The 28,000-nt window shown below is 50.5% G+C and overlaps 1 protein-coding gene across 3 annotated transcripts; it reads right to left on the reverse strand.

The window, feature by feature from the left end:
* Positions 1-10,138: 10,138 nt before the first annotated feature.
* DACT2 (dishevelled binding antagonist of beta catenin 2) lies at positions 10,139-23,679 on the reverse strand. 3 transcript variants are annotated; one of them, XM_034963270.3, is made up of 4 exons: positions 22,684-23,679; positions 15,940-16,072; positions 14,959-15,237; positions 10,139-13,372 (listed from the first exon to the last, which is right to left on the reverse strand). In XM_034963270.3, exons 1-4 carry the CDS (start codon positions 23,377-23,379, stop codon positions 11,706-11,708), a joined length of 2,775 nt encoding a protein of 924 aa, XP_034819161.3. In that variant the 5' UTR covers positions 23,380-23,679; the 3' UTR covers positions 10,139-11,705. The 3 variants fall into 3 exon arrangements, with proteins under 3 accessions (XP_034819161.3, XP_034819162.1, XP_034819163.3); XM_034963271.3 differs by lacking the exon at positions 22,684-23,679 and adding an exon at positions 22,480-22,644 and having other exon boundaries at positions 10,143-13,372; XM_034963272.3 differs by lacking the exon at positions 22,684-23,679 and adding an exon at positions 17,001-17,330 and having other exon boundaries at positions 10,143-13,372.
* Positions 23,680-28,000: the final 4,321 nt, after the last annotated feature.

The raw sequence follows: 28,000 nt of genomic DNA on the forward strand, positions 1-28,000 counted from the left end.
GAGGACATGCTCATGGAGGACATGGAGGACAGGCACCCAGAATCAGGGAAAGAGCGGATCCATCCACAGCGGTGAGGAGATGGTCATGGAGGTCATGGAGGACAGGCACCCAGAATCAGGGAAACAGCGGATCCATCCACAGCGGTGAGGAGATGCTCATGGAGGACATGGAGGACAGGCACCCAGAATCAGGGAAAGAGCGGATCCATCCACAGCGGTGAGGAGATGGTCATGGAGGTCATGGAGGACAGGCACCCAGAATCAGGGAAAGAGCAGATCCCTCCACAGCGGTGAGGAGATGGTCATGGAGGTCATGGAGGACAGGCACCCGGAATCAGGGAAAGAGCGGATCCATCCACAGTGGTGAGAAGATGGTCACGGAGGACAGGCACCCGGAATCAGGGAAAGAGCGGATCCATCCACAGCGGTGAGGAGATGGTCATGGAGGTCATGGAGGACAGGCACCCAGAATCAGGGAAAGAGTGGATCCATCCACAGCGGTGAGGAGATGGTCATGGAGGACATGGAGGACAGGCACCCAGAATCAGGGAAAGAGTGGATCCATCCACAGCGGTGAGGAGATGCTCATGGAGGACAGGCACCCAGAATCAGGGAAAGAGTGGATCCATCCACAGCGGTGAGGAGATGGTCATGGAGGACAGGCACACGGAATCAGCAGCAGAGCTCTCCTCCTGCACAAGGGCAAGTATCACAGGCACCTCCAGGCAAAAGGCAAAGACGCTAAACTGCTAATAACAATAAGGAATAGCTGTATAATAGCAGACTGCATAGGAGCTCTACAAATACAATTTTTTAAAACCCACAGATCATAAATGAAAAGACCCCTAAATTTGATGACATTGACCCAAAACCCTGCACTCAGCCAAAACACCATCAACAAATTTATAGACAAGCCTCAGCTGGGGAAGTGATACTCGCAAAACCTGTAACTTACCACTCACCAAAAACTAGTGTCCACATTTAAGGACTCCTACACATCAATGAAAACAATGAGAAAATGGGGGGAAAGGGTATGTAGAGGTTAATTCTCAAAGGAAACTAGAAGGCCAAGAAAAATATGAAAATTGTTCAACCTCATTATAACCTGAGAAATGCACATAATGAACATAATTAAACACCATTTTATATCTGTTCGATTTGGCACCATTACAAAGGCCTGACAATACCAAGTTTTGGAAGTGAGAAAGTTGGAAGCCTTGGGCATGGCAGGTGGGAGTGTGGTCAGAAGAACAATGGTCCCCCAGAGATGTCCGCGTCCTAATCCCCAGAACTTGTGAATATGTCAGGTGATGTGGCAAAGGGGGATGAAGTTTGCCAAGGGAATTAGGTGGCTATCAACTGACCCAAGAGGGGAAACTATCCCCAATTGTCCGGGTGGACCCAGTGTGATAATCACAGGGGTCCTCATGAGAGGAAAAGGGAAGCATAAGGGAGAAAATAAGAGAGGCGCAGCTTGAGAAGGACTCACAGATGTTCCCGGCTTTCACGGTGGAAGAGGAGGCCCAGAGCCACTGGCTTCCAGAAGCTGCAAAAGGCAAAGAAACAGCTTCTTCCCTAGAACCTCCGGGAGTCAGCCCTGCCAACACCTGGAACTCAGCCCAGGGAGAATGATTGTGGACCTCCGCCCTCCAGAATGGTAGGAGGATAAATTTGCTGTGTTTTAAGCCCCCAAGTCTGTGGTAGTTTGTGACAGAGGAAACACATACAGCCACCTGGGAGAGACATGCGGTATCTATACAGAGAGAGTCTTGCTTGCGTGGACAGAAAGACAGAGAGATGGATGTTTGCTGCAGCGTTGCTTGAAACGGCAACGTAAGAGTCCATCAGTAGAGGAATGGACGGATGAACTTTGGCCTGGTCAGTGGGGCAATGGCCCAGTCAAGGGCAGCACGGGGCAGACACGGGCGTGTGGAGGTGTCGGCACAGCCCGGGTGGGTCCGTGTCCCAGCCCCTGGTGACGAGTGATTACTCCTCACATGTCTGTAGGAGGACTTGTGTGAGTGAATGGCACCAAGTCTGGCTTATCAAAGAGCTCAGTAAATATTCTCCTGGTAATTGTCACGTATCCTGATGTAATATTGAGTGAACACACACATTGGAAAAATGATGACATTTATTCAAAGCATGAAAATGTAAAAGGATGCTTGGCGGTGTTTCAGGTACATGCATGTACCAATAAGTATAGGAAAAAATAGGTAAATATAGGCAAACTTAACAGACATCCGTCCTGACTTCAGAGCTGTGGCTAACTCTGTGATGGAGGGAGAGGCTTTAGCTACAGTTTTTACACATTACTTATTGTTTGAAAATTAACTACTTGAAGGAAATGGAGCAGCATTCTAACTTGCCCCAGATCCATTTGGCGAGGGCATGAGGAATGGGTATGTGGTATTTGCATTTGTTTTTTGTTTTAAATACTTCAAAATTTTAAATATGTTTTTGAATAAGAAAAAGGCAATGAACCAATAGAAACAGAGAGGCCAAGTACACACCTTTGGGATCCAACTGTATTTAGTGGTGGTGTATCATCCTCTCCTGCCACCCTGTTATGCTTTATTTTAACAGCCAAGAAAGATGCTAAGTGTCGTGCTAACGCCAAAATTCAGCTGGGAGGTTAGCATCTTCCCTAATGTAAGAGAATTCCATCCATTCCTTCACGTACCTTCATGTACATGCAATGGACTGGCGTAGCTACTGTGGAGATTACACGTGAATACATACATAAGCTGTGATCTGTTCAAAGAGGCTTCTGCTCTAGTTGTGAGCTGGGACCTTGGGCAACAGATTGGTTTTGGAAATCAGAAGCCTGAGGTTAATTTCAGACACCTCCACGTGCTGGCTGGGTGGGTGCCCTGAGCAAGCCAACTATTCATTTCGGCTTTGGTTCTTTTAGCTTTAAAATATAGTGTAGATATAAAACACCCACAATATCTACCTCACAGGATTGTCATGAGCACCAGAAGAAGATTTTTGTGGAAGTACTTTGTAAATATTAATTATTAATCATATATACTTGTTAAAAATAAATAGTAGATAGTAAATGTCAGCCACTCACAACTATGCTATAAATCTCAGAGTTAGTGAACATGTCCCTTAACCCAAATAGTTAACATTTTCTCAACTACAAGTCCCTGAGAGTCCTTTAATAAATTACTATTTTCCCTAAATTATATGTGGAAAATTATATGTAAAATAATCTTCCTATTAAATAGGGTCTCATATTACCTCATCTTCCTCAACCAATCCAGTAGCTGGTGCAGGTCTCCCCAGCTTAGGCATAATTTGTTTCAGTTGTACCAATACATGAAGAAGTTAAATTCCTTCCACATGCTTGGTGTCAGCTCTCCTAAGCACCTGTGCTTCTGTGATCTTTCTGAGATGAACATACGTGAGTTCTGTGCTCACAGCTGCAAATAAAGACAAACTCTGAGGATCTGCCTGACTCTGGGTTCCATAACTTCCACTGTTTCTAACAGTTTGAAATTTGGTTAAATAAAAAGGATATTTGACAGTGAATAAATGAATGTAAATAAAATTTAAATGGTATTCTACTCCAGGCACTGTTCTTGTCATTGCTTGAATTTTGTGACTCTGAGTGAGGTGAAATGCCTTCCAAGGAGTCACAGATCCCAGCCACAGCTGGACAAAACAAGGCAGGTTTAGAGCCAGCAGACACACAGGCCGCTGATGCAAAACACGGATTTGCTTTCAGTGAACTTAGCGAACCGAGTCCCCACGTGCCAACTCCTGGGCACTGCCCAGCTTCTCCAGCATGTCACCATGTGCTCCAGGGCCGCCGTGCCCCTGAAGGCTCCATCGTCGGACGGTTCTACAATAGCTTCTTTCTATACCCAACACAAACCCGTCATTGTAGGAAGTCCCTAGAGCACCAGCCCACCTCAAGGATGGACAGTGGAGGCCAGGTAAGAAAGCCGAAAATCAACAAGGAACGCTGGGCTCCATGAAGGAGGGGCCATGTGGCTGTTTCTACAGGGACCCTCAGGGTCACACAGAGACTTGTTCCAGGGCCAGGGGACACCATGCACTTTGGCTGCAGGACCCGGTGGGCTGGAAGAGTGTCTTCCGGGCAGACCTCAGAGACCCCCCGTAAGGAGTGTTGTCCTAAGGCCAATGCGTTGGAGGCATCGAGGGCATTCAAAGACTGCAGAGGCTCTATTGCCTTTTCCTGAAGGATGGCCAGTGCAGCCCTCACACAAAGGGGTCCCCCTCACTGCTGCTGCAGACCAGCACCAGGACAAGTGCGACGGGTGGGTCAGTGCTAGACAGCATGCGGGAAATGACTGTGTCATCTCAGCCTTGGGAGCGTCCCTCCAGGAGGGGTCCAGGACAGGAGGAAGGAAGCTCTCTCTCTCCAGCACTGACACAGAGAGGCCTTGTGGCTGCTTCATCATCACGGAACCAGACACTTCCTGCCACCCAGGATGGAAGATGCATTTGCAGGAACAAACATTTGAAATTCCAGATAAGTCCTCAAGTGGGGTGAGGGGTGGCGATGGAGGAGGGTCATTCTTAAGGAGAATGAAGCTTTAGTTTAGCGACTAAAGTCATTGATTTGCTGTTCTGTCCCGGTGTGTGCCCTGCGCTTGCTTAGGAGACTGTAGCCAAAAGAAAAACAGAAATAAAGTGGAATTAAAAATTCAAAAATAGAAATTAAAAGATTGACTAGAGCATTATTTCTATAAGAATATTCTGATTTCAGTAAGAACTCTCAGCCAGGTGTGGTGGCTCACACCTGTAATCTCAGCACTTTGGGAGGCCAAGGTGGGTGGATTACGAGGTCAGGAGATTGGGACCATCCTGGCCAACATGGTGAAACCCCATCTGTGCTAAAGATATAAAAAATTAGCCAGGCATGGTGGCATGTGCCTGTAGTCCCAGCTACTTGGGAGGCTGAGGCTGCAGAATCGCTTGAACCTGGGAGGCAGAGGTTGCAGTGAGCTGAGATCGTGCCACTGCACTCCAGCCTGGGCGACAGATTGACTCTGTCTCAAAAAACAAACAAACAAACAAACAAAAAAAAACAAAAACAAAACAAAACAAAACAAAAACTCTCATTTCTTGCTGGGGATGAAGAAGAAACGCCATGGGAGAGTCTCCGGTTTTCTTGGAGCCCGTTGTTGCTGTTGCCTGTGACAGCGGCCAGCGACCGGGGCCTCCGGAGGCCGAGCAGCCCGGAGTTCTGCATCCTCCTGTGGCAGCCACCTGCGTGGGCCTCTCTCCCAGGCATGGAGTCCCCATGCCCAGACCCTGGGCCAGGCCCCTTCTCTGGAACTTCAGCCTCCCAGAGAATGGGTCTTTCTAAAACACAAATGTAATTACATTCTCCCCCTACACCTCTGCTTCTGAGGAACCGAACACACAAGGGTCCAAGGCTGGATCGTATCTAAAAGCAGAACTCTGACCCACAACTGCCCAGAAAGCCAACTCCTTTTCTGCAATACACAGCCCTGGAGGCCAGTGGCCCGGTCAGGCTCTCAGGGAGCCACATTGCCATCTTTAGTGAGAGCCCAGGAAGCTCAACAGTAACTTCTGTGACCAGCTCCGGAGGGCCGAGACTTGATCAGTCCTGACAGCTTCCTAATTTTTGTCCCTGCTTCCAACTCGGGACCAACCAAAGAAGGCGAGATACGCCCCCAGGATGCCCGCCTCTCATTAGAGCTGTGGTGTCCCCAGAGCCTGGCCTCCAACAGGGCACAGCCAGGGCTCTGTGTGTTCACGGGAAGCTTCCCTGTTGTGAGCATCTCTGCCTGCCCAGCCCACTCACTGCAGCAAGCCCTGAATAAACAACCTTTGTCCACACCCGGCGGCCTTTGTTTATTCCACACTTCAAAGCCGGCAGTGGCTGTTCCCCTTGTCCCAGGTGGAACTGGGGGCTATGGGATGACCCACGAGTCCACACCTGGTGACTGTCCAGCTTCATTCCCGGCTCCGGGCCCGCTCCTCTCCCTGGATTGCTCCTGCACCATCTCTCTCTCTTCTTCCCTCCACTCGCCTGTCCCTCTCCCCACTCCCTCCGCCTGCCTCTTCCCAGACCCCCATCCAGCTCCTCACTGCCCAGCTTCACCGCCGCTTACCTCTAAGCTTTTACAGAGGTTCACTGCTTTCCGTCTCCTCAGGAAGGCCCAGTGTCAGGTAGGACTCTGCTGTCCTTGGGTTATTGATTAGCCAGCTTGTCTATCCTTTCCTGGGTCTGGTCTCCCAGCGGTTGGCAGCAGGGGCTGAGTCAGCAGCTGTGGTATTACAGCCATGCTCTACTTCCACGAGCGGAGAGCTAAAATTCTGCTCCAACTGGGCCCCCAAATGCAATGCTGTCCCCAAATGTGTAAGGAATGTTGAACCATGGTCCTGTTCTCTTAGCCATATTTTTGGGACCATTTACCCGCCACTGCTCTTGCTATATACATAACCTGTTTTCAGAGAGGGCTGTTTTCATAATTCTTTATCATTTCCAGGGCACCTTTTGATGTGATTGCATTTTCTACTCCAGGCCATAAAAGTTGCAGCAGCATTTAACTCAATTGAGGTAAAAATAATTTGGATAGTTGAACCAGCAAACATTTCACCTATGCAATAGCTTGATTTTATTTAGTGGGATTCAGGAGCCCAAGGCTATGTGAGGGAAGGGTTTGCAGCAGGAGGGATGAGTCTGCCTTAAGGAGCCCCAGTGCTCAGAAGAGGAGGGGAGGAACCCCAGTGCTCAGGAGAGGAGGGGAGGAGCCCCAGTGCTCAGGAGAGGAGGGGAGGAGCCCCAGTGCTCAGGAGAGGAGGGGAGGAGCCCCAGTGCTCAGGAGACGAGGGGAGGAGCCCCAGTGCTCAGGAGACAAGGGGGAGGAGCCCCAGTGCTCAGGAGAGGAGGGGAGGAGCCCCAGTGCTCAGGAGAGGAGGGGAGGAGCCCCAGTGCTCAGGAGAGGAGGGGAGGAGCCCCTTCCTGTCTGCACCTCCCAACCTTGACTGCACAGGCAGCCACCCAGTGAGCTCAGCACATTTGGTAACTGAGTGAATGAAAGAACACACGCTGTGTATGGCTTTCACCAGCCAAGCCCCCTTTGAAAAGGGCTGTGTCTGCTGGATAGTGGCGGGGCCCATGTGACGTGATTGAGGGCCGCGGTGTGTGAACATGCCCAGTTTACAGCATCATTTCGAAGCCTAGCAGGGCCAACTATGCACGTGATGGAAAAAGACAGTCAACAAATTCTTGTGGACTTTAATCTTTAAAAATAAATATACCTTTTATCAACCATTTAAAAACTAGGCACCATCACATTAAAGCCACATGAAATCTGTATTATATAATAATTTTGCCCTTTTTTCACTGATCTTTCATTTATTCGCAGAGATTAAATACATACTTGACCTGTAAGGTGGGACGGCATTAAATCAATTCCAGATGCGCTCCCGTTTTCCATCAGGCTTTATGTATTTAATGTTTAGGATCCAGTAACTGTACAGAACCTCGGATTCTGTCATAAGAGGGCTCTGCTATGGTTTGCGTGTGGTGTGTCCCCACCAAAACCTCTGCCGAAATTTGAAATTTGATCCCCAATGTGGTGGTGTTGGGAGGTGGGTCCTGGAGGTTTCTGGGTCATGGGGGCAGAACCCTCATGAATAGACCAACACGGTCCTTCAGAGCTAAGTGAGTTCTCGCTCTGGGGGAATGGCCTAGTTCCCGAGAGAGCAGGTGATTAAAAGAATGGCTTCCTCGGCTTCTGTCTCTTGCTTCTTCTCTCACCATGTGTCTCTTTACACACGCCCGGTCCCCTTCTGCTTTCTGCCATGGGTAGAAGCAGCATAAAGGCCTTATCAGATGCCACTGCCTGTCTCGAACTTTCCAGCCATGCATATCATGAGCCAAATAAGCCTTTTTTCTTTTTCAATTACCCAGTTCTGTTACAGCAACACAAAATGGACCAAGACAGGCTTTAATTATTCTACAAGCTGGAGCAAGAGGATGTAGAGAGAAAACTTTGCTGGGGTGCCCGCTTATATTCCTGAATTTGATCAGTAATGATACGCTCTGTTTTCTTCAATGATAACGTATGATTTGCTAAAGTAGGTTGGGACATTTTCCCTAATATTATAATCAAATCTTTCACAAATTCTTATAATTTAGAATTCCTGACATATTTTTTACTTTAGCTTAACTTTAATTCTTTATCCTTTCATTTTAGGATAGAAGAGGATAGGATATTTTAGGATAGAAAGGATAAAGAGCAACTTTATCCTGTTATTTTTATTTTTGTTAAAATATTTTTATTGTAAGCATGCTAGAAGTTAGTTCTAAAGACCCCGGAAGTCAAATTCTACATTGTCTACTTTTTAATCACTTGAGAGAGAGGGAAACAGCTCCTCTGTCTTCCAACGCACTTGAAGTCTGCCCCCGTCATCTAATCAATCACACCCCCTCAAATGACAGGCCACGCTCTGCCTTAGTGGGCTTCCTGGTTCATTTCTGCTTCTGTGTGAGTGGTTACAATTATGTCTGTTTAGAGGAAAAATATGCACAGAACATAAGACATTCAGGAGATGAATGTTCACCACAGGGCATCTCCATCCATCCTCTTTCTGCGTGCCTGCCTGGGCCACCTGGCCTTCTTGCAATATCCCTGTTCTCTGAATTCACAGTGCTTAAGACTCTACCACGCCCATCAGCGCCCTGTCGTCAGCCCTCTCAAAAACGGGCTTCTTATGACTGGCGTTCTAATTGTTAACTCTGTGTTTTAAAGCATTTCCCCAGGCTGCTATCTGCCCTGGGCCTGCACGTGGCATCTGCCCGCTCTTCCTGGTGGTGCCTGGGCGATGTTTGCAGATGGGTCAGGGAGGCTCACCAACTCTGCACACTATAGGAAGGCCACAACCTGGGCCGACTCACCCCTTGCCCCTACTGTGGGAAGCACAGACAGATGTGGGTCCCATTTTCAAACTGCCAGCTTACGCCTCCTTCCAAATCCTGAGGAGCTATCAGCTTCATTTGATGAAGGAGGAAGCCGACTCAGCCAGGCTATGAGGAGGCCAGGCGGGATGGGAGCTGGAGACAGAGCTGTCCTCCTGTCCTGGGCTGCCTGGTCCCGCAGAACACCGAGCGGAGTCAAGGAGTCAGGGTGCCGGGTAGACGGGGCAGGAGGGCTAGGGAACCCTCCGAGGACCCCCATGGAATCTGTGAGAATTCTACTTCTTTACTCCAAAGCTACTGGAGAGTAGAAGAGCACTGGCAAGGCCTTGGGCCTCAGGCAAACTGAAATGCATGTTTGGGCCTCCACAGTTAAAATGGGGGAGAAAGAGAGAGCATGAGAGAGGGAGAGAGAGAGAAAGCAAAAGCCAGAGAGCACATTATTGAGGAAGAGAGAGAGGATGGAGAGACAAGGGAAGGAGAACTACTGATTGATTGATTGATTTGGACTGTCAGATCACTGAGGACCCTTCCTGCCCCCGACGCGACAGCTGCATTTTGTCTGGAGTCTGCATGGTTCTCCTGGTCAGCTTGCAGGACTGTGCGGAGCAGGATGGGATTCGCTTGGCTGGAATGCACCCCTCCGGGCTGCAGGTTGGAAGCTGAATGTTTAGGAAACCACGCCTAGCTTTCTAAAAGACGGGCACTGTCAGAAAACCCTGAGGAGCCCAGATCCACTGCACTCACTCTCCTTCTGGGCTGATTCCCTGTGATCTTGGCCTGCAACACGGAGTCGGAGCTGCCTAGAGTTGTGATACAAGCTAGGTCACCACAGAGGATGAACAGGAAGTTTGCACTTTCTGGAGAGTGCACTCAAGCTCCTGCGAAAAGCACCAATGAGTGAGCAGAACGTGTGACTCAATGGAACTTCCTAGCCACGTCTTCAGCACGGTCAGCTACAAAAACATGCGTGGACTGAGGCTGCGCCCACAGTCCTCAGTGAGGACAGGGACTCAGGCTACGGGGCTGTCGTCACAGCCTCACCTGCTAAGTGGTCCTGGAGAAGCCACGCTTCATTATAAAAATGTTGTCATTTTTATAAAATACCCTGTGAATTAACTTTTACAATAACACCCCCATCCATGAGTGGGTTTGAATCATCTTTTTAAATTTCAATGCAGGTGTTTAGAAAGCTTGAGGAAGATTCTGGCCTTCTGTTAGGAAGCAGATTTCAGGAAGGGCAGGTGAAACTGCACACAGATGAGCTCAATGGGTGTTTGAATCTGTCTGCTCTGACCCCTGGGAAATGCTTGCATTTTCTCGTGGTGTGCACAGAGAACAGACCCTGCCTCCACCATCTTCACTGTCAGGGAGCTAAGCAGCAGCCTCCCCTCACCTACGCTTTGTTCCAGACGTGAAGTTCCTTACAGGCATCTAAAACCAACTCCTTGTTCCAGGAATATTTCACGCCTCCTTCCAAATCTACTCCTGTCCTCCTCTGGTTTTCTGACTGGCTTCCTCCCAACGATCTTGCCCCGCTGCATCAGCCCTGAGGGGCCCAGGACGTCCGCGTCCGCGGGGACTTCAACGGCCTTCTCCACCTTCATGTAAAATTCTTTTAATCTTTCAGGAGAAAGCTGATTTCTGAATTGAAAATGCCGTGGCCCTCACCAGGCAGCTTACCTGAAAACACTGCTATCTTTCTTCTTGAAAATTTGAGGAAAATTCCCTTTGGAAAAGTAAACACCAAAAAAAAAAAAAAGTTTTTTTTTTCTTTTCCCCAAAACACTTTTATGCCCCCTTTTTTTTTTTTTTTGAGATGGAGTTTCACTCTGTTGCCCAAGCTGGAGTGCAGTGGCGCAGTCTTGGCTCCCTGCAGCCTCCGCCTCCTGGGTTCAAGCAATTCTCCTGCCTCAGCCTCCCAAGTAGCTGGGATTACAGGTGCATGCCACCAAACCCAGCTATTTTTTTTTTTTTTTGTATTTTTAGCAGAGATGGGGTTTCACCATGTTGGTCAGGATGGTCTTGATCTTCTGACTTTGTGATCCAACCGCCTTGTCCTCCCAAAGTGCTGGGATTACAGGCGTGAGCCACCATGCCCGGCCTATGCCCTACTTTTTATACTAAAACCAGAGTTTAGTCTCTACTCACTTATAAGATGCCTTCCCTGCCCAAAGCTGGCATGTGCCCTGTGATGGGCAGGCATGATGATTATGGTGACCCTACCATGTGCCACACAAGGAATCAGGGAAGAAGAGGTTAAAAAATGTTCCTTTTATTTGAGATCATGGCATAATTTGGGTGTTTGTGTATGCTGACAGCTTAACGTGGAGTTTAAACTCAAATTCAATTTCCAGCTCAGAGTCCTGCAACCGCCTCTTTAAAATGCTTTTGGGGAGGAATGGTCAAAGGATTGGGAAACACTTCCCCAGCCAGAGGGGAGTGAGGGCAGGGGAAGCCACGGGAGGATGACAACATGGAAACGAGGTGCATGCTGGGAAGCAGCATCCTGGGCAGAGCTTGAAAAGAGACACTAGGTCGGCCGGGGAGGCTGCTGGCATCTGAAACCAGAGTTCCGCATGGAAGTCTTTGCTGGGGCGGGGACTCACGGCCGTACTCCACAGGGCAGAACCCATCTGCGGGGACTCCTGTTAAACGGTGGCCTCGGAAGATAAAGCGACTTGGCAAGACGACACCGAAACCCAGACATGCACAGGACACTGCACGGAAAGGGCCCCTGTGTGCAGCAGGCTTCTCTTGACGCAGTCACTGCGCCTCACACCATGGTCATGACCTTCAGGGCCGTCGGCTGGAATCTGCGGATCTTCTTCTTCAGGGCCTTGGAGGCCTTGATACGGCACAGCTTGGGCACGGGGGACAGGAGTGGCCCCGAGCTGACCGGGACCTCCTGGGTCCAGGCCAGCTCCGCATGCCCGGCCGCCACATAGCCCAGTGCCAGGTCACAGTCCCTGCCCTGGGCGCCGCCCTCCTCGTCGCTGCTGCTGGACTCGTGGTCTCCGAATCGGTTGGTGGTGTGGTCACTGGACTCTCCCTCGCTGGTCTCCGGGATGACTGACGGGAACCGCGGGTCACACTCGGCCGAGTGCTTGGAGGGCTCTGAGTCGCTCCTGGTGTAGGCGTCCTGGCGGACCAGTGAGGGCCGGCCCCGGGCCAGTGGGCCACCTGCTCTCCTGGCCACGGGCCTGGGGGGCCCCAGGTTAGACTCAGGACAGCCGGCCAGGCGGGCCCGGGCCGAGATCTCCACGGTGGACTGCCAGCGGCGATGCTTCCTCCTGGCCACTGAGGTGAGCAGTGACGCCTCAAAGGGGAACAGGGCTTGGGCTGAGGTCCGGTGGCTCTCCTTCGGGGCCACTGCCAAGGGGACGAGGACAGGCATGGGGTAGAGGGTGGACTCGGAACAGGAGCGCCCGGGTGCCTCCCAGGCCAGGGCTGGCCTCCGCTGGAGCCCGCCCCTCCCTGGGGGCCAGTGGGCAGGGTCCCACTCCAGGGATGGCTGGGGGGCTGCATGGGCTCCCTCAGGCCTGTCCAGTAGAAGCAGCGGCTGCCTTGCAAACCTCAGCACCTTGTCCATGGGACTTCTCTTCATTTTTTCAGCCTTGCTCTTGGGGGGACCCATTTTCAGGCTGGCAGCAAAGGATGGCTGGGCAAAGTGTCCAGAGGCCGGTGAGGGGCTCTTGTCCAGCATCCTGGATGGGGATATGATGTTGCCTCGTCCATAGTCCTGAGCTGAGGGTGTCTGCTGGGCCTTCGAGCTGGGAGAAGCCTGCACCATGGTCTCCCTGAGGACGCAGCTGTTTGAGGGCTTGGAGCCCTCCTCTGGAAGGCTGCCAGACTGCTGGGGACCCTCAAGGGGCATGTATCGCTGCTGCTGGGGCCCGCCCCTGCCGGCACCCCTGCTCTGAGCTGGCCCTCCCTCGTCCTCCCTCCCTGGGGCGAAGACCAGCAGTCGCCCTCCACCGTCTGTACTCCAGCCACCCTGCCTCTGTGGAGATGGGGACGCTGCATGCCTTAGAGGTCCCTGTTCTTCCCCGCTACCCTTTGCTGGGGTCTCCCGGCCCCACAGATGCAGCAACCTGTCGATATAAGCTCTGGCCCTGGCCGGGCCAGCCTCGAGGACCGGCCCAGTCTGGATGGTGTTCAGACCTGCGGGGCCCATGGGGCTCTCCCTAGGGAACGAGGGGCCACCTCTCTGTGGGGTTTCCTTAGTCAGGACAAACAGGGGGCTCTGTAGAGCCACGGCGTGCAGGGGGCTGGGGTACGGGTACACCTCCCTGCCGCCCTGGGACACCAGGTCCTGCCGATACTTGGGGTCTGGCACGTGCAGCGGGATGTCCACCCCCTGGCAGAGGAGCCCGAGGAGCTCGGCGTCCGTGCTGGCTTTCTGGAGCCCCGTGTCCGCCGGCAGGGCTCTGTCAAGATCACCTGGGAACGAGAAAAATGAACAAACACGTAACTACGGAGACGATTTAGTGCACTGTTGATTTCATTTCATGCGTGGCAGCTGGGATGGAAACACCGCTCATTCACTGCTTCCAGGAACTCCTGGGTCCCATGGGAGACGGCGACTCACAGTCACTGCGGTCCGCGTTTAGACACTGGGCGCGGGGCAGACGGGAATGCGTTTAGACACTGGGCGCGGGGCAGACGGGAGTGCGTTTAAGACACTGGGCGCGGGGCAGACGGGAATGCGTTTAGACACTGGGCGCGGGGCAGACGGGAATGCGTTTAAGACACTGGGCGCGGGGCAGACGGGAATGCGTTTAAGACACTGGGCGCGGGGCAGACGGGAATGCGTTTAAGACACTGGGCGCGGGGCAGACGGGAATGCGTTTAAGACACTGGGCGCGGGGCAGACGGGAATGCGTTTAGACACAGGGTGCGGGGCAGACGGGAATGCGTTTAAGACAAAGGGTGCGGGGCAGACGGGAATGCGTTTAAGACACAGTGCGGGGCAGACGGGAATGCATTTAAGACACAGGGTGCGGGGCAGACGGGAATGCGTTTAGACACAGGGCGCGGGGCAGACGGGAATGCGTTTAGACACAGGGTGCGGGGCAGACGGGAATGCGTTTAGACACAGGGTGCGGGGCAGAAGGGAATGCGTTTAAGACACAGGGTGCGGGGCAGACGGGAATGCATTTAAGACACAGGGTGCGGGGCAGACGGGAATGCATTTAGACACAAGGTGCACGGCCTCATTTGCATTTAGACACAGGCATGGGGCCCGTCTGCATCTAGACACCGCACAGGGCCATTTGCGTGTAGACACAGGGTGCAGGGCCGTTTGCGTGTAGACACAGGGTGGGGGGCCCTATTTGCGCCTGCAGCGCGGCCCCCTCAGCCTGTTCTGATCCTGCCCCTTGCGGGAGAGTGCATGGGCAGTGAGAATCGCCAGTTCAGTGCCCTCATTTCCCTGAGGGCTTGGAGGCTGAAGAGGCCCCGCAGCGGTGGGATGGAGCCCCAAGGGAGGCCAGGGGCATGAAGCTGGTCCCTGCAGATGCCCTGGAGGAAACCACGGGGCTTCTCAGTAAGAAAAGACCAAATGGTTATTACTAAACCAGGCCTTGTATTAGAAATAAAACGAGGCCAAAAATGATATCTGTGCCTTTGGAGACAGTCTGAAGACAACTACAGCCCCTCCTGGGCCAGCGGGTGGGATCCAGGTGTGAGCCCGGTTCTCTCCCCACCAGCGCTTTCAACCCCACTCTCACTCCAAACACCAGTGGATCCAGGGTTTTTGAAGGATTTTTTTAAGCTTGCTGATGTCCATTTTAAATACAGGGAAAAGTGCTGTGTGTTATTAGAGCTGGTGGTAATGAGCACAGCCGCATTTGATTCCTGCCTCCATCCAAACCACCACGTGGCCCACGGAGGCCTTCCAGCGTCCCTTAGAGCCTGACAGCGTGCTCCGTGTAGGGTCCCTGGCTCTGCCCTCAGCAGCTGGGGACTGCCCTCCGCCATCCCCTGTGCCTGAGATGAGACCCCCACCTTCCCTGGCAGTTTCTTACCTGTAGACACAGGCCTAGGCCAGAATGTGCCCCACGGCTGGCCTGCATCCTCCACGCTCCCCGGGGGTCTGGCGCCCTCCTCGGTAGCCTGGGGTCTCCACGCTGGCACAGTAGTCTCATCAACCGACCGGGGCCTCCAGTCCCCCATGCTGGGCCTGGCCTTGTGGGCCTGGGCCACAGGCAACAAACTGCCCAGCGAGGGAGAGATGTGGTCACTGCAGACGGAGGCACAGGACGTGGACAGGGAGCAGGATCCACCGTCGCTCATCTCGTAAAAGCCTGGACGGAGCAGACAAGGCAGGTCAGTGACCCCCATCCAGAAGAGCCCAGGGCCCCCTCTCCTCCTGAGCTTGTCACGGCACAGGTGGGCCCAGGGGAACCCCTGAGCTGAGGCTACCGGAGGCTGTGTGCCATCGTCCACACGGCCGGCCTGGGAGAGAGTGGCTCAGGTGAGAATGTTCAGGATTCTTCCCAGGAGCTGTCAGTGGGTCGGTCAGGGCCCACTCCACCTGCACTCTGCAGCCCTGGCCCTCCCTCTTCCTGGCAAGTGATCCCTTTAGTCCTGGGTGGTCGATGCCTGCCTAAGAGGTGGCCTCTTCCTCTGGATTTCAGCCCTTTTAGGACAGGCCTCTGACCCTGTCTCTCTTTCTTCCCTGGTGCCTGCCAAGTTGAGGAGACCAGTCTGGGGAGGTGCTTCAGCCGCAGGCCTCCTGAGTGCAATAACGTCACTTAGACCACAATGTGATTTTTGCAAATTAAAAAAATAAGAGCGAGGTAGCCAATTAATATATATGCCCTGAGAAAGGCTTCAGTGTTGCCTCCTAACTTTCAGATCAGCCTGACGAAGCGGCCATCTCCCTGCATGGACACTAGGATACCTGGAATGGAATTTCAGCCCAAGAGGGGCTGGCGGGATAGGCTTCACCTCTGCCTGTGCTGCGTGCCTGCCCCTGTGTCCGGGAGGTCAGGGCGCCCTGGTACCTGAGCTGGGCCTGCTGTCGCTGTCCAGGGCCTCCCCTGAGGCTGTGCCCACATCCAGCTGCAGCTTGCTAATCTGCAGGGCCAGCTGGTCCAGGTGGGTCTTCAGGCCGATGTCCTGTTGTCTCAGCCGGGACTGAGAAGGGAAAGAAGAGAAAGGGAACTATTGTACCTATGGAAAGCAAAACTTAAGGCTCAAAGGGGTGAAAACATGCATTGTGAATGCAATTTAAACTCCCAAAGTCCACGCGAAATACATCTTCTAAATGCAGCAGCTGCCCCTGCTCACTCTGAAGCAATTTCCTTCTTCCACTGTCACAAAAAGAAAGCTCTACTGACACCCATCGCCCCCCGCACACATACACACACACACCCATCCACACACACCCATACACACACACATACACACACAAACACAAACACACACACCCATACACACATACACACACACTCACACACACACAAACACACACATACACACACACTCACACACACAAACACACACACCCATACACACACACTCACACACACACAAACACACACACCCATACACACACACATACACACACATACACACACACACACACTCACACACACACATACACACATGGGTTTTCTCCAGATCAGACTGCTTTACTTATCCTCACTTTTCAAATTACATTTCTTTATAAGGATACAGAATTCCACAGCTTATGAGTGAAATCAGGATCAAAAACAACACCTCCTTTTGGCAGACAGGAACTATCTGCACTGTCTGTTTTGCTGCGTTTTTCAGCCTGCATAAGGGTTTACTCTCCTGTACTAACGCTTTACGCATCTCATGCCCAGGTGCGGTGGCATCCTTTCACTCGGCCGCCTCTGGGTCCCTGGTGCCTGGGGAGCACAAACCTTTTGACTTTTCAAGAAGGTAAGAAAGTCCCTTGGAAAGAAAGAAAAGCTCCCCCTTCACTATAAGTCCCTTCTCCTTCCCTGATAGAAGAAGTAACATTTTGAACTGTTACAGGCTTCGGCAGAGCTACCAGGGGAGAAGGTTCTCAGCAAAACATGGAAACTGTCAGCTTTACCTGGAATAAATGCAGCTTGAAAATCGGCCTTGAGGATCTTTTGTTTTGTTTTTGAGACAGGGTCTTGCTCTGTTGCCCAGGCTGGAGTGCAGTGGTGCGATCACGGCTCACTGCAGCATCGACCTCCCCGGGCTCAGGTGATCCTCCCACCTCAGCCGCCCAAGTATCCGGGACTACAGGCATGCACCGTCACGCCCTGCTAATTTTTGTATTTTTTGTAGAGACAGGGTCTTGCCATGTTGCCCAGGCTGGTTTCCAACTCCTGGACTTAAGTGATCTGCCTTCTTTGGCCTCCCAATGTGCTGGGATTACAGGCATGTGCCTGGCCAAGGGACTGTGTATTTAGAAGTTTCCATCACAGCCCTGCCCTGAGAGGCTGCGCCTTCTCCTGGCCTCAGCTTCCCCCACTGTAAAGGGCTTATTATGAGCATGTGTGTGTGTGTACATGTGTGCGTGTGTGTGCGTCTTTCAATTCTAAAACATTTCTTGTTTTGATGAACAACTACGATTAAGGCAAGTAATTAATGTAATTATGTGGTTGTTTCTCTTAAGAAAATGATTAATTATATTTCAAAATTTACGTGGGAAATGAGGAGTTCCCCTGAGCCCCATAACCTAGGCCTCAGGGAATTACTTCAGTAATTTCCACAATATGAGAAATCATTACAAGAGAGAGGCAGGTAGCAATGGTTTCCTGTTCTGATGAGAGAATGACTTCTCAGATTTTCCAAACGCAAGTGCCTACTATCAGCACGGGTGAGGGGACGGAGGCCAGGCTCGACCCAGCACACAGCTTCTGTGCCAGGAGCAGACCTCCTCCTCCAGCACCCAACTCAGGGGCCTCCCAACAACCTCCAAAGTTTGCAGAGTGACAGAATCTGAAGCCATAATATTTTTTTTTAGACGGAGTCTCGCTCTGTCCTCCAGGCTGGAGTGCAGTGGCGCGAGTTCAGCTCACTGCAAGCTCCACCTCCCGGGTTCAAGCCATTCTCTTGCCTCAGCCTCCCGAGTAGCTGGTACAGGTGCCTGCCACCATGCCCAGCTAAGTTTTTGTATTTTTAGTAGAGACGGGGTTTCACCGTGTTAGCCGCGATGGTCTCGATCTCCTGACTTCGTGATCCGCCCGCCTCAGCCCCCCAAAGTGCTCGGATTACAGGCGTGAGCCACCGCGCCCGGCCTCTGAAGCCATAATATTATCTGTGAATGTGAACATGGCAAAAACCAATCCTGAATTTAATCAAAATGTTATGCTTCCAGAACCACCCAGCTTCACGTAAACATACTGGCTCCTTACCCTGCACATTTGTACACAGGTAAACCACTATCCAAGTGAACAGCACCACCCGCCAAGCCTGAGCAGCACACACAGGCGGGCTCTCCCACACCAGCTATGCAAAGAGGAAGCCTGGATCCAAACAAAGGGGCCGGGTGGATACTTACAGCACAGGATTTTTCTTTTTCCTCGTGTAAAACAAAACCCATGGTACTGACAGAAAATTAAGTTCCTTTGTGAGGCCACACCTCAACGTTTAAAAGGATCTAAGTGCCCCGTCCTCTTCCAAATCACACTCTCCTTCTTCTGAAGGAGGGAAGCCCCTGCACCCCAGCCAGCTTTGTCCTCCTCCCCCAGCCCCGTTCCCACCCCCGTGTCTGTGCCGGGTTAATTGCTTTGTGATTAATGTTTGGCCAGCCAGGCCTTCAGTTGCTGGTTTCTGATTAATGGTCGAGGGGCTGCAGGACACACAGAGCTCTCAGGCACTCACAGGTTATTTATTACGTCCTCAGGTCCCGTCTACGTCTGCAGGACTCCACCATTCAGGATTTACGCCGTGCTTGTAACCCTGACCACTGTCCCTAACCCCGATCGCTGTCCCGAACTTGGGGTTTGTTTGACTGTGGTTTTCATTAACTCTTTCTTAGGGTCAGACATTGTGCTCATAGTCACAAAATATATGTGGCCAGGAAGGAGGAGAGTCCACTGCAAGGCCAGCCCTAGAGCGTGATCTCCACGCATGTCCATGATTGGACCAACTCACTCCACAGCAGCAAGCGAGCCCTGGATGGCCGTGCTTCACTTCCCCCTGCAAGCGTTCAGGCTAACTCCAGGCGGCCCCCTGCAAGCGTTCAGGCTAACTCCAGGCGGCCCCCTGCAAGCGTTCAGGCTAACTCCAGGCGGCCCCCTGCAAGCGTTCAGGCTAACTCCAGGCGGCCCTCTGCAAGCGTTCAGGCTAACTCCAGGCGGCCCTCTGCAAGCGTTCAGGCTAACTCCAGGCGGCCTTGCTCACGGTGTGCTCTGGGGGCATCTATGCCAAACCCCTGGGCCTGGGGAAGGGGCATGAGGGCCTGGTATAAAGGCGCTCATACCAAGCCTCTCCAGGCAGTGGGATCAGCTGGGCACACCTGCAGACCCCAGGCTCCAGGCCCCACTCATTTCTTGAGACTCTACCAGGTAAGCCTGGGAACCTGCATTTTAACAAGCTTCCCAGGGACCACACAAGTTCCTTAAGACAACAAAAAGTTTGAGGATTTCTATTCCAGGGGGTGCCGTTAAAAAAAAAATAGGTTAATCCCTTTCTTTGCAATGCATTCTTTACGCACCGCAAGAGAATGACCTGATTTCCATGTGCTATGCCTTTTCCGTGGGCAAGTCAACAGTCCAGACATCGCAACACCTTTATGACACGTGTGGAGGATGAACATGAAAAATGCCTTACTGTTCAGGATATGGAGATGGGATCTGAAACACCTCCTTTCTATCCCTGAGAGCTAGGATGCACAAAGGAAACATTCTATGCCTGAATTCCAAGGCTGTCCCCTCCATTCAGGAGAGAGGTAAATGCTGTTACCTAAGTTTAAAGGAGGTCTGTCAATCAACAGCAAAGGGGTCCCTGGTCCACAGACTGGACTTGTGGAGAAAAAGGAGCACTGAAGTCTTGCAGGTTTCTGGGGCTGCCTGGCTCTAATGCATGGCCCTGAACCTCACCCTGCCTCCCTTGGTTCCCGTGTGCTCACAAAGCAAGCACAGCCGGCCCAAGGAAAATGCCAGGCATCATGTTGATGCTGCAGAATCAGACGTGCAGCTTGCTCCTGCAGCATGGAATGTGGGAAGCTGCCAGGGAAAAGGAATTGTTGCAAGCTGCCACTTTCAGAACAAGTCACGACCAGCCATGTCAAGACGGGGAAATTCTTCAGGATAAGATTTCACTGCAGACTCCCGGAGCCCTTCTGTGTCTCTCCCCCTGTGGAGACGGCGCCCACTGGTGAAGGATGGGGTTTTCGGTCTACTCATGGGCCCTGAGTTCCAGGGAGTGGATGAAGTCCTTCTATCTAGGGCTTGTTGGGGAACCTAACCCTTATGAATATGGGAATGGCCGGCACTTCTTGGGAACGACAAGTTTCCTCACAGACGTACATGAGGACACAGTCAACCCTCTCTGGACTGGCCACACAGCAGCAAACCCACTTGGGTTGGAGGGCATGGGGATCTCATCAGCTTAGAAACCCAGAACAGGGAGATCCCAACTTCTGAAATCATTTTCCCTTTTGTCGCAGCAATACAAGTCACTCATCTATTTATTCAGCAAAATCCTACTAAGCACCCTCTACTGCACTCTTTCTTGTGGCACGGTAATTAAAACGCTGCAGCACATTGCGACAAGCCTTGAAGTGATGAGTGCTGCTATTTTCCTGACTGTTTAAATCCCTGGAAATGCTAACAATTGTTCTCACCTGAGAATTCCTGTAGGCTAAATCTGCTCAGGGCCTGATAAATGTTCTTCCTGCCTTCACACCTGAATGATGACCAATGGACAGGTGAGCACCAGGGTGGGCGGAGGGAACCCTGAGTTAGCCGGGAGCTGCTGGAGTGTGTAACCGTTCCAGCAAGCAAGGCTGTTCATTGTATTCAACACTATAGAACTGCTATCACTCCTAATGTTTTTCACTGTAAGAAAAATGTAAAAGTGTTAAGCCCTGGGCTGATGTCACACAAATTCAATTATTCTTCTCTTTTGATCACATAATCCGTCCCGAGAACAAAGTTCCAAAACAAAGTCTGCGTGTTCCTTCTGGTCCCCACATTAAAAAATAATAATAAAATAAACAAAAAATCTGTTTGATCTTCTCTTCCAAAAGGCTACTTGTAATTAGAGGCTGAGCGCTTGTAAGTTTGATTTGTATATTTCTTAAGCCAAGTTAATCATCACCTGCACTCTCACCCCCTTGACAGAGCAGTTGAAGCCAGCATCTCGGCAGCACCTCCCTTCCCATCACATGTGTGTAACATGTCTGTGGCTGACGTGTGCTGAGCTGAGGTCACGCAGAAGCTGCAATTGTGTCTGATGCAAACACACAACAGCATCTCAGCAGCACCTCCCTTCCCGTCACATGTGTGTAACACATCTGTGGCTGTCGTGTGCTGAGCTGAGGTCACACAGAGGCTGCGATTGTGTCTGGTGCAAACACACAAACGACCTAAACAGACGGCCAGGATTTGGTCACTGGGTGAGTAAACAAAGTCTGTACACCAGCTACTTTCCTCTCAGGAGGCATCAGGGGCAGAGTTGGGGGCCCAGGTTAATCCCACACAGTCTGCCACCTCCGTCTTCCACAAGGTCAGGAGATAACGGGGAACCTGGGAGGCGTCCCAGACACTGGACTTCCTGATTCTTTAATCCAGAAGGGTTTGCTATGTTAACAACCTGGCTGAGCGAGCGAGGCAGACGGTCATGCCGCAGCTTCACCTGGGCAACATTTAAAGGCAGCAACTTTTAACAGGACAGACTTAAATTTCTAATGTAAAAGAAATTTCACTTAGTGTAACAGAGGTAACACAAGTAAACAGATATCTTTCTCCAGCCTTTTTAGTTTGTCTTTAAGAAAATACAGCAACTACGAAAACGCTTGTGAGTTGTTTCCAGTAAGTTTAACAAAATCATACAATAACATAATAAGCAGAGGGGTAATGACTGGAGTTCCTTTCATTGTGTGAAAGGAGGGGTTCAGAGCGCCTCTTCAGTGCTGAAGAGGGCCCGTGGCAGGGAAATCAGAGTCTCTCTCCTCTGGATCAGAGGACACGCCTCTCCTTACAGGTCAGGTCACATTTTAAAGTTGAAGAGGCCTTTGTCAGTTACATGCTTTCCCCCAATACTTTATTACAGTGACACGACCTTAAGAAACGTCAGCACATTCCTGAGGACAAGTCGGGGTGCGCTTTACCACGCGGACACTGTTGCCCCTAACCCAAGACAGCAGGGGGTACCTGGTCCCCCGGGAAGTGATGCCCGGATCCCGGATCCCGAGCCGACCTCCGCCAGGGGAACGCCGGTCAGTACCTGCAGGTCAGAACAATGCTGTAACCCTGTAACGAACAGGGTGTCTCTCCCAAATCTGCCAGCTTCGGGATGCTGGCGTGGGTAGGCGCACATCCACGCAGGGCGGAGCGCGGGCTGCAGCCCCGGGCAGTTTTCAGGGTCCTCACCTGTGCGCTTCACCTCTAGGCACCTGCGCGCGGGGCCGCCATGTCCCCCTCCTTGGAGACCGAACTGCATTCCATTCAAATCCCAAAGGACGTCCCCTCCATCCATCAGACACCCCCGTCCCACTAACACACAGTCGCTGCCGAAGGAGCAGCGCCTGTGGCCCGCACACCTCGCAGCCCCGAGTCCCGGCGCCCGGTCCTTACCAGCTGCTCCTGCAGCGCGGCCAGCGCCGCCTCCAGCTGCTGCTCGGGGCCGTGGAGGCCGTGGGGGCCGCACGGCGCGGCGGGCGCGGGCGGGGTCTGCAGGGCCAGGGCGCCCCGTACCCGCTCCTGCTGCGTGGCGCGCAGCCCCTGCAGCTCCTGCAACCCCGCGAACGCCGCGCGCAACCTCGCGCCCAACCTACGGCGGTCCCAGCCCGCGGGCCCCGGGGGTCCGCCCGGCGTCCACATCTCCCGGGCAGGGTCCCGGCCTCCCGAACCCCACGAGCGGCGCCGGAGGCCCAGCGCGCGCGGATCCCGAGCTGTGTCGCGGGTCCTCCTACGCCTCCTCTCTCCGCCCCCGGCTCCGCAGGTCGCCAAGGTGGGCTGGAATCTGTGGCCAGGCGCGGAGGGCGGGGTCTGCACGCGCCCCGAGGTCACCGCGGCCTCCCCTGGACCCGCCCCGCCGACCCCCCAGGGCCCCTCGCCGGCTGCGGGCAGGGCGGGCGCACCCAGACCCCGGGGCCAGCTGAGCGCCTCCGTGACTTCAGCGGGGAGGGCCAGCCGGGAGGAGGAGCCCGGGGGAGAGGGGCAAAGAGGCGCAAGTGGAACAAAGGCGGAGAAAGGGCTTGTTAAGGTTTTAAAATGTTTATAAAGATAAATTATTGGGACATTATCACATTGCAAGGACCGTGTTACCATTGCAGACGCAGTAGAGATTTCAAAACCGTATTACCCACGTTTCCCAATGGGTATCTGCAGTTTGGAAACCGCACCTTGCTTTTTTTTTTTTTTTTTTTTTTTTTTGAGACAGTGTCTCGCTCTGTCGCCCAGGCTGGAGTGCAGTGGCGCGATCTCCTCTCACTGCAACCTCTGCCTCCCGGGTTCAAGCGATTCTCCTGCCTCAGCCTCCCGAGTAGCTGGGACTACAGGCGCACACCACCATACTTGGCTAATTTTTGTATTTTTAGTACAGATGGGGTTTCACCATGTTGGCCAGGCTGCTCAGCTTGCTTTTTAAATTTTTAAAATAATTGCTTAAGATGCAGTTCACGTACCATAAAACTCACCTAATTTAAGGTGTACAGTTCCAGTTTTTAGTATATTAACGAAGTTGTGTTCACCACCCCCAAAAGAAACCCTGTTCTCATCGGTAGCTACCCCCATTCCCTCTCCTGCACCCCCACACATAGAACCACCACCCCGCAGGTTCTGGAAGTTCATGGAAATGGGGTCACACGCCAGGAGGTCTCTGTGGGGGCTCCTTTCGGTGAGCGTTTTCAAGGTGCGTCTGTGCTGCAGATTGCGTCAGAACTGTATTCCTTTGTGTGGCTAAATAATACTCCACTGCATGGCTGTGCCAAATTTTGTTTATCCATTCATCTGCTGATGACATGTGAGTTGTTCCATTTTTTAGCGATTACGAATAACGCTGCAAGGACATTCCTGTATGAGTTTTTCTGTGGCAATATGTTTTCATTATACCTAAGAGAGGAATGGCTGGATCGTAGGTGACTACTGTGCTTAACCTTGTGAGGAGCTGCCAGACTGCTTTCCAAGTGGAATCCCAGCAGCCAGCAGGGTATGAGGGTTCCATTTCCTCATTGTGCACACCAACCGCTGTCTTTAGTCCAGCAGATGTGAAGTGGTATCTCCCTGTGGTTTTGATTTGTGTTTCCCTGATGGCTAAGGACGTTGAGCATCTTTTCATATGCTTGTTGTATACTTCCTTTGGAGAACTGTCTATTCAGATCCTTGGCCCATTTTAAAATTTAGGTTGTCTTTTCGTTATTGAGATGTGAGTATTCATTATACAATTCCCTTATCAGACATGATTTGCACTTCCCTTATGAAATACATGATTGGCAAATAATTTTTCCATGTTGTGAGTTTTTTTCATGTTCTTGATAGTGTCCTTTGCAGCAAAAAATGTTTGTAATTTTGGTGAATTCCAGTTTATCTACTTTGTTGTTGTTCCTTATGCTTTGGGTGATCTAACAGAGCATTGTCTAATCCGAAGACAAAGTTTACAGCTATGATTTCTAAGATTTTGCTGTAGACTTAGCACTTACATTTAAGCCTTTGTTTTATTTTGCATTAATTTCTGTATATGGTGTGAGGTAGGGGCCCCTTCTTTTGCATACCCAGTTGTCCCAGTACCATTTGTTGAAAAGACAGTTCTTTCCCTGTTGAATTGTCTTGGGACCCTTGTTGAAAATCAGTTGATCCAGAAATCAGTTTCTGGTTTCTCAGTTCTGTTGCATTGCAATATATGTCTATTCTTATGCCAGTACCACACTGTTTCAATCATTGTAGCCTTGTAATAAGTTTTGAAGTCAGGAAATGTGAGTCCTCCAATTTTTTCTTTTCCAAGATTGTTTTGGCTGATCTGTGTCTTCGGATTCTTTTTTTTTCTTCTTCTTCTTCTTCTTCTTCTTTTTGAGACAGGGCCTTACTCTGTTGCCCAGGCTGGAGTGCAGTGGCGCAATCTTGGCTCACTGCAACCTCCATCTCCTGGGCTCAAGCAATTCTCCTGCCTCAGCCTCCCAAGTAGCTGTGATTACAGGTACATGCCACCACGCCTGGCTAATTTTTGTATTTTTAGTAGAGATGTGGCTTGGCCATGTTGGCCAGGCTGGTCTCTAACTCCTGACCTCAGGTGATCCGCCTGCCTGGCCTCCCAAATTACAGGTGTGAGCTGCTACTCCTGGCCAGTGTCTTTTGATTTCTATATGAATTTTAGTATCAGCTTGTCAATCAGCAAAGAAGTCATCTGGGATTTGGATGGGAATTGCAACTAAATTTGTTTACCTATTGCAGGTATTGCTACCTTAAGGTTAAATCTTCTGAACCATAAACATAGGATGTCTTTCCACTTATTTAGGTCTTCATTAATTTCTTTCAACAGTGCTTTGTAGTTTTCAGCATAGAAGTCTTGTACTTGTTAAATTTATTTCTAAGTATTTTATTATTTTTGACACAACTGTACATGGAATTGTTTTCTAGTTTTATTTTCAGAACATTCATTGTTAGTGTATAAAAATTAAATATTGATTGGAAGGCCAGGCATAGTGGCACACACCTCTAATCCCAGCACTTTGGGAGGCGGAGGCACGTGGATCATTTGAGCTGAGGCATTCCAGAGCAGCCTGGGTAACATGGCAAAACCCTGCCTCTACCAAAAATACAAAAATAGCCAGGGTATGGTGGCATGCACCTGTAGTTTCAGCTACTCAGGAGGGAGGCTGAGGCTAGAGGATCCATTGAACCCAGGAGGTTATGGTTACAGTGAGCTGTGTTTGCACCACTGAACTCCAGCCAGACAACAGAGTGAGACCGTGTCTCAAAAAGAGAAAAAAAGATTCTTGTATATTGATTCCTATGACTCTGCTGAACTTGTTTATTAGTTCTAATAGTTGTGTGTGTGTGTGGGTGTGTGTGTGTGCATGTGAATTTATTTGTACTTTCTACCTAGAAGCTCATGTCATCTGGAAATAGAGATAGTTTTACTGCTTTCTTTCCAGGATGGGTACCTTTTACTTCTTTTACCTGCCAAGTTGTTCTGGTTACAACATCTAACACCATGTTGAACAGAAAGGGCCAAAGAAAACATTCAGTCTTTCCTGTTAAGTATGACGTCAGCTGTGGGTTTGTCTTAGATGCCTTTTAAAGATAGAGAGAGATGAAGATAGTGACAGAGAGAGAGACAGACTGGAGGTGAGCCCTTTATCAGTTATGTCTTCTCCCTGTATGTGAGCTCTCTGAATCGTGTCCTTTGGTAAACAGAAGGTCTTAATTTTTACATAGTCTTATTTATTATTAATCTTTTTGTGCCCTTTTGAAGAAATGTTTACTCACCCAGGTTACTGAAGACATTACCTAATGCTGTCTTCTAGAAACCTTATCATTTTGCCTTTCTTATCTAGATCTATAATCCACCCAGAATGGCTTTTCATGTGCTGTATTTGGAGGAGGTGTCACAATTTACTTGTTTTTAAGCACATATTCCAGTGCAATATTTATTGAAAAATCTTGTCCTTTTTGAACTCTTGCATGTTGCCGCCACCTTTGTCCTGAGTAAAATATCTGTGTGTTTTCCGGAATGTTCTGGGTCTTAGTCTCCATGTGGCTAGTGCATCTGTCTGTTCTTGCACTTGTCATAATTGTTTTGTCTTTAAAAGAAATGCTGATATTTTGTAGGGCAAGTTCTCCCACCATATTTTTCAAGGGTGTCTTGAATATCTTTGGTACTTTGCTATATTACATAAAATTTAGAATCAGCAAGGAAATAAATACCAGAAGTCCACTGTATTTTGATAAGACTCCATTGACTCTGTAGTCCATCCGGGGAGAAATTACATCTTTACAATCTTGAACATTCTATTACTAATCCACAGACAAGGAATACCCCTTTATTTATAAAAGTTTTCTTCTTTTTCTTAATACTTTTAGGTTCGGGATACATAGGCAGATTTGTTGTATAGGTGAATTGCATGCCACAGGGATTTGGCATACAGATTATTTTGTCACCCAGGTAATAAGCATAGCACTGGATATATAGTTTTTCCTTCCTCACCCTTCTCCCACCCTCTACTCTCAAATCGGCTTTGGGGCCTGTTCTCTTCTTTATGTGCGCGTGTATCTGATGTTTAGCTCTCACTTGTAAGTGAGAACATGTGGTATTTGGTTTTCTGTTCCTGTATGAGTTCACTTAGGATAATGGCCTCCAGCTCTATCCATGTTGCTGCAAAGGACATGATCTAGTCTTTTTTATGTCTGCGTAGTGTTTCATGGTATGTATGTACATAGACGTTTCTTTTAATATCTCTAATTATTATTTTATAATTTTCTGTATAGAAAGATGTGGCAGTCTTGTAGAACTCTCATTAGATTTGTCCCTACTTTCTTCTCCTTCTCCTTCTCCTTCTTCTTCTCCTTCTTCTTCTTTTCTGATGCTATTGTTACCAGAAAAGCAGTCTTGATTCAGACCCCAAGAGAGAGTTCTTGGATCCCATGCAGGAAGGAATTCAAGGTGAGTGGCAGAGTGCAGTGAAAGAAGCAAGTTTCTTAGATACTACTCCATTGCAGAGTTTGAGTTTGATGTCCTCATACAGCAAGTGGAGGAATGCACCTCTTCATTTTAAGCTTTTCTGATATGGGGTCTTGCTATGTAAAGTCTATGCTAAGCTGTGACTATATGTGGGTGGGCTGACAGCGGGACAGAATTAGTCTGTTGATTTAAAGAAAACTATTCTTGACATTTCAGTATGTAAGTACGTCGGAGCATTACTATAATTATCTTGAAGGCATATGTCGTTACAGG

Source organism: Pan paniscus, chromosome 5, assembly GCF_029289425.2.
Source record: "Pan paniscus chromosome 5, NHGRI_mPanPan1-v2.0_pri, whole genome shotgun sequence".
NCBI lineage: Eukaryota > Metazoa > Chordata > Mammalia > Primates > Hominidae > Pan > Pan paniscus.

Bases quoted from the DNA above. Each gene is read 5' to 3' on its own strand.
- DACT2 (XM_034963270.3), bottom strand. From the start codon at position 23,379: ATGGTAACACGGTCCTTGCAATGTGATAATGTCCCAATAATTTATCTT. The intron at 16,073-22,683 runs GTAAGGACCGGG...TTCCCTTCTCAG, and splicing joins CCGCGCTGCAGGAGCAGCTG to TCCCGGCTGAGACAACAGGA. The intron at 15,238-15,939 runs GTACCAGGGCGC...TGCTCCGTCCAG, and splicing joins CGACAGCAGGCCCAGCTCAG to GCTTTTACGAGATGAGCGAC.